The sequence below is a fragment of the Ptychodera flava genome, chromosome 2, assembly GCF_041260155.1.
Source record: "Ptychodera flava strain L36383 chromosome 2, AS_Pfla_20210202, whole genome shotgun sequence".
In the NCBI taxonomy this organism is placed as follows: Eukaryota; Metazoa; Hemichordata; class Enteropneusta; family Ptychoderidae; genus Ptychodera; species Ptychodera flava.
Window position 1 is genome coordinate 25514967 of NC_091929.1, and position 13998 is coordinate 25528964.

Consider the following 13998-nt stretch of genomic DNA (forward strand, 5'->3'; position numbering starts at 1 on the left):
GTACATCTGCGAAAGCTAAATCTTTGTCACACATATGAGATTAGTAAAAAATAGCAAGGCTTGTATCTAAGTTAAGTTTGGTGTGCAGAACTTCGACGGTGACTGCGTAATTTAAAAAACTAATAACGCATAAAATACCCATTTCTGTAAAGTTCAGAGCACGATTATATTAAACTGTAGGTATAAGGAAACGATTTGACCAATTTTCTGATAGAAATCAACAGAAATCGTGTTTTTCGGGGCGACTGTTCTACACTGGCCGGCATATTGGTAGGTGATTGTCGCTTAACAGTTGCCGGGTTGAGGTTACAGCCCCATTGTGATGAAAAATTAACTGTATAAAGTAAAATTTACAAATTACTGTATTTGGGATTAGCTTGGAATGCTGAGAAGAAAACTTTAAAGATACTGGATAAAAAGCCTATTGGTTTGGGAGAGTACAGGCGAGTCTACACAGCTCGATCGGCCCACCACGGAAATGAGCAAATAGTCGCAGCCAAACCTTTCTGCAAAAGTAGGTCAAATTCCTCTAAATTATCTATTTGCTCTATTGTCGTTACCTGGTATTCCAAGGTAATATTTTACAAACAGCATTGCATGTACACACGAAGGTTGCAAGCTACAAGTACGTGCACTCAACTTAGTAAAACAGAACACACCAAACTACAAGTTTGAACTTTTGCTCATGATTTGCTGGAGACACATTGAAATGATTTTCTTACATAATCATGGGCAAAGCTCTATGGCATGCATTTGTAACAAGAATGGCAAATTGTCTCAAAGCTTCCAATATAAAAATGAAACCTGAAGTCTATTCTTTTGTCAATGCTAGGCAGAAAACGTTACTTTAATTTACGCAATACCAACCTAAGCTCGTTAAACTTCCCAAAATGACTTAACATAAACAGGTGACAAGGAAATCAAATTTTTCAAGGTTCAGTAAATCTGTCGATATCGCGTATCAGTACTCTTGCTAAAAAGCCAAGAGATTGAATATGTCAGGTGTCTGAATATATGTCCTATTGCTAAACGAATGTAAAGACTAACCTTTCTTTTGTACTCTCAAGTGGTATGTGAAGTTAATGCTGCACGGCCCACTGTCAACCACGCATGTGTAGAATCCTTCATCACTGGCTACCACGTTTGCTAGCTCCAGCGTATCACCTCCAGTGGTTAGCTGCAAAGTAGGAACTTAAATACGGTCACTTAGAGGTCAAATGTCAAGGGAATTTTGAGCCCATTTAGTTTATTTGACTTTTATTATATACAGAACAACTCAAGTAATTGAACAGGTAAACTTTTGAGAAACGTCATAATGTCTTTGTTTCACCGTTTACAACTGCAGAAAATGGCTCAGGACTAATCCATAAAGAGAATGATACTGGATTCAGAAGAGTTACTAAGCTTAGACTGTAAACGATCATATAACATTACAGAACGAAGCCTTGTTTAGAGCCCAGAGTCTACAACCGTTCTCTATGCTTATTGAACGTGCAACGTCTTGTTTTCCTTAGACTTCTATAATTTACATATCAGGAAATATAGTTTCAAATCGAACTATAATGTCTCATCGAAGACCGTTGAATTTATTAACTCTACAGCATTGACAGAGTGTGTATAGGCTCATGGACATAAGTCGTCTATTTCATTGTTGTTTGATAACCCCAAATTCCAATTTGTAGTGGACGACACACACGAGATAAACAGAGCAATTGTTTCCAAGGTGACCCCCTATCAATTATAAAATTTACAACGTCACGAGATCTGGTCAATCATTAGGATAATGCTGTCAGGCGCAACGTGATAAAATAAGATCATCACTTTTAAATTAGAACGGTTTCGCTATATGGTTCAGCGTGTACTCTGTAATGCGTGACAACAGATACTACAGTCAAAAAGAATTGAATTTCCATTTAACACAAGTTGTGACATCAGAGTGAATGAAAGGTGTGCACGAGGCTATTAACTGACCACTGAACCATAGTTTAGACATAGACCCTAGATAGTATCAGTTTTCACTAAGCATAATCGTTCTTTGTTTAAAGGGACAAAGTGGGTCATTTTTAATGAATTAAATATACAAAATCAGGAAATATTATAGTTTAAAGTCGAACTATAATGTACCATCGAAGACCGTTGACTTTGTAACTCTACAGCATTGACAGGGTGAGTATAGGCTTATTTATATTAGTCGTCAACATGTCAAACAATATATGTAGATACTAAATATATTGTTTGACATGTTGAAAGATACTGACTGAATGGGTTACCATGCATATATTCGACCCCGATTTTAGACAAATTAAATGAAACCATCGCGAACATGAATAAATGGTCATGACCAATAATTCATTTTCGAGACGGTTTCATTCAGTATCTTTCAACATGTCAAAAAGTGTAAGTAGTATCTCATATCCAACAACATTTATGAAAATGGCCGACTTTGTCCCTTTACTCTCCGAATCTCCAGCAAGTATATATACAGCGACAGTAGTGATAACTTTAAAATGCTTGCAAATTCAATAACTTATCCATCACTCACAGAGACGGCGGCGGGCATGTCGACTTCCTCTATAAAAGTTCCTTCTTCCACTGTTGTTTTTATCCACCTGACGGTCGGTGTCACGTGACCCTGTGAGTGACACTCCAAAGAGGCTGTCGAATCTAGCAGCGCCCATTCAGTATGATTGCCACCGGGCATCATGTCTGTGTTTTTGAAATACAGGTAATGAAAGTCCGTACCTCTTGTTTGATTACGGATGCGTTTAAAGTCTTCCTCTGAGCTGACATCTAGACAGTGGTCAATGCCGTCAAATTCTGAAACATGTGATGAGGCAATACAAATAAACATTCCAAATGACGTATAATTAATGGTAGAGGTCCGTAATCCATTCTTGAATTGCGAAAGATATCGTTTGGTATTTTTGATTGTATTTATAAACTTGTTTCATAAAACATCCTACCTATTTCACTCTAAAATGTTGCGGCTTTAAAATCTGACTGTTGGATCAGTGTTGACATTCCAGAGAATTATCCAAAAATTACTAGTATAAGATTTTCATCTCCAAAATGTCCCAAATAGCCTCCATTTTTCTACTACTACATTTTCAGTCTATTCTGTCAAAGTGCAGTATAAAATTAAACTTGAAATGTAAATTACTTGGATATTGTGATTTCTCTTTCACGACATTAGCATTTATGCTAATATTTTACATCACCGTAATATAGATAATGGGTAATTTTTTCAAGATAAAACCTAAGTGTTTTCTGATACGCTAAAATAAACAACTACTCCTGAAAATAGAGTGAAAGCCGTTGATTTTGTAAGGTACTAACGCCCTACATTCACTATGAACTACGGTAAACATGACTTCATATAAATCCCATTTTCTGCAAACATCCCTAGTGTCTCAAATGACTGACATGCGATATTGGCATGGCTTGTAGTGTTCCCCCTCTCTCTGGGAATAAGGGCGCCCCCAAGCATTAATTTACATGGACGTGGAAGAAAACTCAGGTCCGATAAAAAGTGCGATAATAAAGTTTGTTCGTGAAAAATAACCACTTGCTAAACCTTTTGGGAATTTAGAAACATATCACATCGAAGTCTAATGACGTCACTGAAGAATCGACTCATCGTAGCGGGAATCTGTACAACAAATTAATTCAACTACGCAGGCGCTAATATCTCCCTCGGTGTTGCAGTATATTAACTATGACTACCTTGACAATAGTATGATAAATAGAAAGCATCATAACAATTTTCAAATATTTAATTGTTTCTTGAGTTCAATGTATGCAATGTCCGGAAGGAATCACTGCAAAATGAAATTATTCATCACATACTATCATGATACATAGATAATTATCTGTCATCAAAAAAGTTGTATATTTTTTCTTAAAGTAGTTCTCGTTTGGAACTTATTGATCAAGCGTGACTAAATTAATTACCCTGACATTTATATATATTCTATATGTATCCAAAGAACAATATAATCAATTAATATATTTTCATAGTTTTGTTTACAGTTTTCCTATCGATAGTCTGTATAAGTCTCGCGAAACAGCCAGGGTTTACTCATGACTTTCAAATACCTTGTAGTAAACTTCTAACATTCGAAGTGTAGATGTTACGGTTGGTATTTTACATTTAATGGGCAATTCCTGCTGTTTTTTGTTGTTTTGCTTCTATATCTCGTTTCAACAGACAGTCATAAACAGAACTTTGATTACGCCTTTTAAAGTGAAGTTCCGTGGCAATTTATACAAATTTTCATAATTCATCATATCTTTTGGCTTCATTCCCCTGGCTTAACTCTCCTAACCGTACAGTAATAAATCTCGATTCAGTCGAATTAAATGAAACTAGAACGGTTCCTAACAGATCTGAAATTTGTTCAGATTAACTTTAATCACGTTTAAGTAAATCTTGACGTCTCTATTCTAATATGACGACCAAGCCTATGATGAGAAAATTGGCAGTATTATGCTGCATTTTTCAACACTAAATGTAGGTGCAAAAATCGTGAAGTTTATACGTTTTACGCCCTTAAATTAATCGTGAGTTTCAGTCCTGTTAGACCACAGTGTATCTCTAAGCAGCGAACATGTTTACTTCACTATATACCTCAACTGCTAACGCATGGTGGAGAATCCGGGTACGTCCTGGATACCTTGACATTTTAGGCGAAGAACCGATATCGTTTTCGTCTGGGCACTTGAATAGTGTACCCTTGCATACAATAAACACATGATGATTGACAATACTCTTGTCTTCTGCGTCTGTAGTGTGTCAGATCTCGACGCAACTCTCAGTGGAAAATGAATTTCCCTAGATTACCTCAATCCCGTGTTAACACCACGTGGGATTTTATATTTACATACCTTTCTAATATCTATCTATCTATCTTCAACTTAAAAAGGTGTATTTATTAAAGAAAAATGATTGACTGTCCCGACGCATATGAGGGATGGGTCCAGTTGAAAAGTTTACATTAGGCTTGTTAGAAGAGCAGCTACCTAGGAAAAACATCATTGCCTCTTTTAACAAGACAGCTGAGAGAGTAACAAAGAGAGAGAAAGATAAAAAGACAGAGACACAGACGGGCAGACTGACAGACATACAGACAGAGACATAAGGAAAGACAGACAGACAGACAGATAGACAGATAGACACAGAGACATACACAGACATACAGACACAATCCAAACTGTTTACGCAGATATTAAGATTATGTAAAGCGCACTGATTTATTTCAGGCACTGTTTTACTATTTCACTACACATGCTTACCCCCCCCCCCTCCCCGAAAAGGCTATTAGTGTAGCATAGTTTCATATAGACGGAGATGGATAAGTTTTTCACCTATTTTTCCTGCCGCAGGACGCAAAGAAAATGTCACCAAATGTAGAGATGAGATCACGATCAACATGAGAGACTTCTTCATTTTCTCAAAAGTTTTCCTTCCACGGTGATCGAACTGAAACAAATATGGATGAAGTTGATAAGGATTGAATAACATTAAAAATATTGTCAAATTATATTTAAATGAGGAGAAGCTCCGATTAAAGAATATTTCGGAGGGAAGAAACCCTTTATTACATTTATTTGACATAAGCAGAAATAAAATCAATATATCAACATTAATTCTCTGTAAAGCTTGTAGTATCTCACCCATTTGTATGTTCATCTCCATTCATTGGAAGATTATGCCTTATATTGAATTCATTTTTGAAAACTGTATCAGTGGGTATATTAAAACAGTTGTAACTAGAATCACTACGATCAGTACATCAGTCAACGAGACTGAACATATTCAAATATTAACGGAAGTTCTGACAAATTGGCACTTTTATTGCAAATATGGTATTCTGAGTAGCAAGGTCAAGTATGTTGTCATTTTTTTGATTGTGCCATGTTTGATTCAAAATATATTACGTCATGTGAAAACTTTCCATACTTTTACCTGAAAGACAAGCTGAGCATTTCTCTTTTTGTTTCCTAGCAGAGGCCGAGTAAGGAAAGTTATGAATTCAGGTTTCAAACTACTACTCTCTTACTCCCTGATACGCGCCGTTTGCAAACCCGTGCCTTATTTACCCATCTCTCTGTACAAAGTTTCAACCCATCAATCAAAACGACAAGTTCTTCTACACTTTGGCATTTGTATGAGTTTCATGTTCCTCGATTGTATTTCAAGCATTGAGGAAAAGAATGATCGGTTGCCAATGTGCAGTTTGTAGCATAAAATCCAATGCGGATAATAAACTGATATGATCGATCGCTGGGGAAATTATACCTCAAATTGATTTATCGTTGCTCAGTTCTTCGTCAATTTATTACTGACAGCCTGAGAGGTGATGGAGCCGTTGGACGAGTGCTTTTACTTTGACCTTCAGATATCAATAATAGGTATCCATTTAACGTCACACATGTGAATATAAGACAAACTTGACGACTTGTTTTCGAAAGATCTCTGGTATTGAATTTTAATTCGTTGTCGGACTTCGAGCTACGATGAGAACTATCGACGGCTTACTTGTTCGATCATTAATTCTGTAAACTTTGACCTCTGGCATCAAAAATCTCGATGATCTTTGTTTTGCTTTGTCTGTTTACATCCACCTAGGAAGCGACGCATGGACATCAATGTAGTACTATAGGATTATACACAAAATAGGCTCGGGCTCAGTGAAAGACGTATCGGGGAGCTACGTCCATATTCAGCCGTATTTTGTGAGTGACGTATCGATTAGCAGAGTCTACTACTCTGTGCACGAACGTCCGTAACTATTCAACTTTATTCCACCTCTTCAGAGAGATAACACAATCATTTAGACAAAATTTGCAGATTGCATTTATGTGAACAGAGTCTGAAAAGTCAACACCTAGAATGCGTTACAACGTCCTTAAGTTTGTCTACATCGGATTAATCGGCATGTCAAACGTCAAATTAGCCAAGAGCGTAGCTCGCATTGGAATTCCGCGTTCAGCATATATATAATATTTTATACCAAAGTGATTGGACGCCAGAAACCCATACATTACGGCAATGGGGGTATATGAAATCAGCCAATAAAGGTTCTAACCAATTTAATATTTGATCAATGTGTTATTCGAACTACAATGATGTCATATATGCGAAATCTTCACAAGTTTGTTAACAGCGTTCTTATGCGAGTAGACAAATGATATTGAATGTCAGTGTCAAGGGCAAACATCAGAACAAGTACAGGATGTTTATGCTGCTAAGAGAAGGCTAAGTTTTAATACTTGGGTTAATTTATTGAAACCTAAATATTCCTCGCAAAATTGGAGTTATTTTCATCACTGAAAATTTCCCAGCAAACACATGGTCGTCATCGTTATTGGTATTTAATTGTACACGTGTATAGCATTACAATTGTACGCTCTTAATTATAATTATTGTAATGCTTAGTAGTTAAATAGCACCATACATGTTGATTTAACCGATGATGCGTGCTAATCACCAACATTGTGGTTAATAACAGAGTGACACTCTTACACAGCCGAGCAGAACGACCCCATCATCCTTGCGCTTTGTCAAACTTCACAAATTCTGTCAGAGAATTGTTGAATATAAATTGGTCTTTCTTTCGAGGACAAAAATGCGTGGACGCCGACTGATACACGCGGGACCAAGTTGTTTCCCCGTAAATGTTTAGATGGGCTTATGTGGTCACTAAGTGCACAAAAGTTGCTGGTCACGTGATTATTCGAGGTACAACCGCGAGCGGAACATGTATTTGAGTTTTTGCCTACTCCTCACACAGCTTAAATCATGTTGATTTGTGACACTCTTATAAAGCCCGCCCCTGTTTCTTCATTTTTTTTCTTTTACTAATATATGTCCTATCAAAAATGTTTCAAAATGCAAACTCAGGCACTTCGGCATGGCAATTTCCTATGGCAGTGTTCTTGTTTCATCGCACATATTGTACAGCCTTTATATATTATTTCGTATTGTTTCAGTTCCATTATATACTTTCTTTGTCCAGCTATTCAATGTCATACAATGTATTATTGTCCTTGGACTGATAAATTGGTTCCCATGGGTTTCATAAAACTGATATTTCATTTATTATCTAGAGAATTTGTAAACACTCGGATTCCCAATCTAATCAACGTATTATCAAGGTGGAACGTGTAAAAATTCGATTTCTTGTTTGTTAAGTATCATTTGACAACTTCTTAAACCAACCTACATTCATTGATAATGGCGAACGCAGCTTTGAGTTTTGGTATCGTGGAAAATATGTGCGAGCATGCAATGACACGAACAATTCCATCTAAATGGATATGAATGAGTGATGGCAGGGAATTTGTAGTAAAGTCGTTTGTTTGAATCGTGTGTTTTATTTTTAAGTCGACAAATTTGTTGTGTTCAATGTAAATGTAGGTATGTGTTTCTCTATCTTTAGTTACTGGCAAAATATAACATCAAATGCCTCGGAAAAAGTTACAATCATGCATGTAAAATAACGGCAAACATTGCAAAAAATGCTTATACAACTTCAACACGTACATATTTGTCGTGGGTAATTATAATCTAACTTTACAGACGGAAGATAATTGAAAGCTATCAAGATAAAAGAGAAGTGCGCCATGTTTACTGTGAAACATGATCTTTACAGCACAAAATCCAATAATCTAGCCGTACATACGTGTCAGCTAGTTAAATTGATTGTTTGGTTGGTTTGTTGGTTAGTTAGTCGGTTGGTTAGTTAGTTAATTAGTTAGGTAACCTTTCTACCTAGCTATCAATCAATGTCTCATTATCTATCTATCTATCTATCTATCTATATATATATATATATATATATATATATATATATATATATATATATATATATGCATCTATCCACTTATAATATATAATTATCAGCTTCTTTGTAAGTGTGTTTATTTTCCGGCGCTTCTATGACGTTTTTACAATACAATCACCGTTCTTTTTTAAAACGGTCTGTCGCTGCCTGTGATCGGTTTTGTCTTTCTGTATACTGAAGGGTGTCTTCTCTAGTGCACTGCCAGTATTGCAGATGGGAAAGCATTCTGTGGATGGTTGACAGAAAAAGTAGTTAGCAGCACCACCACACAATAGTAGTATAACATCCGTATGACAGGAATGACTCTCTCGGTATAGTAATCATGAAAATTCCTTAAGTCTACAAGTACCTCTCGCATGGAACTTTCTTTGATATATCTACCAAAAACCTTAGAGTAAATCTGAAGAGAAAAAAACCCTTAATACTGTTATGCAGGAAATTGTCAAAATTTGACTTCAATTTCCTTACGGAAATTTCTTTTCCATGTCGATGTAATAGATCTCCATAATTTAAAGCAGTCTTTTCTGCTGTGAAATAGTAATACATGTCAATACCTACTTTGGTTTGACCATGACTTCTAGGATAGGGCTTCTAAACATCTCGAAACTTTATAGAAATACTGATCTCCGGTCACGTGATTCTTTTGTAATCGGTCCTACTATCGGTTGACCTTGCGTGGATAATGTAGGCCGCACAGGATGTAGGTCAACGGAAATAACGTATCTCTTGCATGTGTCGCCTTCTACAGTTGTGTAATACCTTAGGCGCAACGAGTTATCGTTTTACTTTCGCTACCTTCATGTTTGACCCACAGGGTATTGCAAGCAATATTAGGCCAGAAGTAATTAATATGATCAATAAATGTCATGTATTCAACCTTTTTCCATTATACAAGCCTTAACTGTGTCGAGTATGCGCCTTTCCTTTTTTACCCTCGCTACCTCGGTAAAGTATCTCAATGAGAAAACAGTCCATGTCTGTTAAATACCTCCCTGATACCCTTCATTAATTTGTTCTGGCGATCACCAGCCCGGGGGATTATCGCCCTCACCAAATAACTCGCTAGCAGCTCATATGGTAGTAGATGGAAAGGGGTGAAACTCTCAGGGTCCGATTTCAAAAAATCTGCATTTTCGAAGGGCCGTCGTTGTAGATTGCTTCAATACAAATCTGATGCCGACTATTTTTCGAAAATTTACGACATCTAACTCTTCGAATATGCAGATTTTTTGAAACCGGATATGGACTTTTTGCTTTGAAATACTGTACAGAGATAGCTAATGAAAGTAATAGGCACACGCAAGACACAGGTAAGGTTTGTATAATGAAAAAAGTTTAATACATGACATTTATTGATCATATTCATAACTTCTAGACTAATATTGCTTGCAGTAACCTGTGCTTAAACCGAACATTTTCTTTCTGTGAGTCGGCGGCCTATTGTAACTATAAAATTCATGTCCTAGAGCTAAATCCCTACGTCTATCTAAATGTCATCAAATATTGGAAATCCTGCACTTGTCTATATGAGTATGGAAGTACGGGGGAGTTAGAGGTCTTTGAACGTGAACTATTTGCACTGAAAAAGTAAAGACGCTTAAAGGATGGCGCCATTTTGTCTGCCTACGTTCATGCAAACAGCACCGCGCGAACACACAGTCACGCAACACATTTTAAATGATCTTGTTGACAGTAAGTGATAAATTGACGAAATATTAATATTGATGAATTAATACATCTAATTTTTCGAGCTAAACAGTATGTTACTTTCATTCTTAATTTATAGCCTTAGTAGCAATTGATCATGCGTTGAACACGTGTTATCACAAAGAACAAGCTGTGTCTGATTTCACTGCAAAGTCTCTGTACATCTGTATCATCACAACGGTTAGTTTGGGACTTTGGGAAGGAGAATATGGTTTAACGTTGAAATCAATACACCTGAAATCATAAATATCAACGAAAAAGGAATATTATATTTAAGGTTTATCAATAGTAACCCTTTTCCTTTTACCGATGAAATCATTAGGTCATATAATCCATAGTAGTGAAATCACCCTCAGGCTGCAGGATATGCGTGTTTTCAACAATCATAACGTTAGTTTACGTTAACTGATGTAACGTTATCGCTTGCAAAAATTCAACAAGTTTTCGAAAACCTGTCCTCGTTAGCAGCAACAGCGAAAAGTCTCTATTCTTAGAAATCAAAACCGAGAAAAGGAAACCAGCTTCTTTCCTGAAGAGAGAGCGCGAGAATGTAAAAAATGACCTTTTTTCCGAATAGTATGCCTGTCTTGATTTCTGTCCACATGTTTGTTACAAAATTATGTGGTTAAGGTAGTATGCAGCTAAAAAGTGAAAGAACTACACTTTTGACTTTTCCTCAAACTTTCCTCAATGAAGCTTTCTACCATTCTCTTACCAAAACAAAAATACGAATCAGGGATCACTGTGCAAAATTTGGCAAAAGAGAGACAAATTACCGCGGCTCGTTGTACCTTAATTGAGGGAGGGAAGAAAGGGAGAATTAATTGTTTCAAAGACCAACATACCGGTCAGAGTCAGTGTGTCCTCTAGCAAGGCAACTCACTGCAATTAGATGAGAAGCTGAAGAACTTAGTCTTAAACACGAGTTCTGAATTTCAGACCACGCATCCGCACAAGAACGACGCAGCTCACAGGCATCTTGATTACGTTTGGTTTTGAGCAAATATTCAGTTTATGGCCAATTTATTTGATGAAACTTTCGCATTTCATAGAGTCTGTGATGATAATAATTTTGGCATGGTGCTTGCTAACCTTAAATGTCTTGTGATGTCTTCTCTGGAAGAATAGATACCTTAGGTCATAGAGCGAATCCAATTGATTATTTATTAACTTTATATTTGAAATAAATATGCTTCCAAAAAAAGTTTTTAAGTTCATTTAAGTGAATCGTATCAAAGCGTAAGACTACAAGACCAAAAGCTATTTTAAATGATAAAATTTGAACGATATCTTCTGGCCTTGATTGTCAAATGAGTGGTAATAGAACCATAACTTCGAAATTTTGAAGAAAAAGTTGGTTCGTTTAGCAAGATTCTCTGTCTACAGGCGTACAAAAATATTCAATAAATGATTGAAAAACATGGTTTATTGTCTTATTAAACCGTAAAAAGTAAACCAAAAGGATTGTAGGATCAAATATTCTCCGATTTTATTGGAAAAATCGAAATCCTGAATGTATGCAGGCAAATAATTGTTATTATCTAAATGTTGTCTTATGGGTATGCAGCAGTACTTCCCGTATGTGTCTTGTTTTGTTTTCACCGTAAAAAATACGCGAACTGTACGTATGTAAATTTCCTTTTGTTTTCCATAAATCGCTCTTGAAAACTCTCAAGTCCATCGCCTTATGATGATCAAATCATAACTGCATCAAGGGCAACAGCCTTGAAACAAATAACCGTTGAAGTCGTTTCAAGTTCAAACAAAATGTTATAATGAAATAATTGTGAGTATTTGATGGGGAGACGCAGGTGGTACGAATACACACCTTATCACTGCGTCTTAAAAGACGCATTAGTCTGTCATTGGTATTTATGGGTATGTCCGTCTTTCTAACAAGCTCTGAAAAATAGACTAATGTTTACTTAAATTCTGAGATAAAGGTTATATTGTGGTCTCATATTGCGACCTATTCAACAACCGTAAGCACGGATTTCCATAAATCACTTTCATTACCACTAGCTGCACACCTGATGTTCTTGAAGGAGCCAGACGGATATTGCAGGGGAAAAACTTTGAAAGTACAGCATCTCTCTTGTCACAAACAATCCACTCTCCAAAGAAAACGATTTGGGTATAAAGCTGCATTGATTAAAAGGAAGCCGTACTTTACGATCTCCATCAAATTTGTAGTTACTTGACCTACATTGAAGTCTCAAAAGTTAGCATCTATAGACATGAACAAGTGAACGTGACTTCTTCCGGCTAACAATAGTTTTATGTGACGACAGGGTATCGTATAAGCTGCATTGAAATCATATCTATGCAAGACAAGTCGCCGTTGAAATCGTGACTGCGTGTGATTAGAAGATAAGATGAATCTGGGCGCCTGAATTCGCTGACTTATCTCTAAACGAAATGAGATGGAGAATATAATGATATAATTTACCGCCACTCTTGACCTACCTACGCTATGACTATCGTTCTGATTGAATATTGCATGTTGGCCCCAGGACGGGAGCGGGGCAAGAGGAAAGTGCTTCTGTTTGTTGTTGTTGCTGGCGTCGTCGTCATCGTCGTCATCATATCATCATCATAAGAAGCGGTGGCGTCGTCGTCATCATCATCGTCACTACCTCCATCCTCCTCCCCACCATCATTATCCCCACAATCACTACAACTACTTCTATATGTTATTTTGTGTCTCGGAATGGTCCTGCCCTCGTTTAATTCGATTCTTGTCGTTTAATTCGGGTCTCATAATTTAATTCGAGTCTTAGACATAAGCAATTTAAGAGTTTGTTTGGGGCGTTGTTAACTGAGAGCTTTTTCAATTACTGACCCTTGAAGCAACGCTTTCTATATAATCTCTTTATCTGTAAAACCTGCCAGTCTATTTACTGATTCAGAGATATAATTTCGAAATATGATTTTTTATTAACAACGAGGCACTAAAATTCAAGCAAGCAAAAGGAAACCAAGATTACTAACAATAACCCACTATGAGTAAATTATTATCTCTTTGAATGAGAATCTCGTCTTGGTACACGGTTACTGTCATACTCAGTTAGTATGCGCCTCGAAAGTGAAAGACTTAAACTTTTGCTCAAACTTTCCTCAGGGAATCTTTGAACCATTCTCTTTCAAAATCAAGAATAAAATTCGGGGTCAGCGTGCACATTTAGGAACTAGAGAAACAAATAAACCAAGGTTTACCAATATTTGAAATTCAAAATGGCCGCCATCCCTGTGTTTTCTCTAAAGGATAAAATTGAATTTTGGATTTTCTAAAAATTAAGACGATGAAATTTTATCTTTCTCCAAGAGTTTAAATGTGCCCCCAGAAGTGGTGCATCACAAAAAAGTGTAGAAATTTGAGAATTCGAATAACTGTCCATGGGGTGCGCTCTTCCTTAATAAGAATGTAATCGCGGCACCTTATAAT

General features: G+C 36.6%; 1 protein-coding gene across 5 annotated transcripts in view; it reads right to left on the minus strand.

The window, feature by feature from the left end:
* The window catches only part of LOC139117658 (fibroblast growth factor receptor 2-like), a 63755-nt gene that overhangs the window by 24403 nt on the left and 25354 nt on the right, over positions 1-13998 (minus strand). For all 5 annotated transcript variants that reach the window (XM_070680923.1, XM_070680916.1, XM_070680910.1 and 2 more), the window contains exons 2-4: positions 5365-5479; positions 2543-2817; positions 1048-1177 (exon numbers count right to left, since the gene is read on the minus strand). In XM_070680923.1, coding sequence (XP_070537024.1) covers positions 1048-1177; positions 2543-2817; positions 5365-5446 — 487 coding nt within the window. In that variant the 5' untranslated portion in view covers positions 5447-5479. The remainder of the gene's footprint in view (positions 1-1047; positions 1178-2542; positions 2818-5364; positions 5480-13998) is intronic.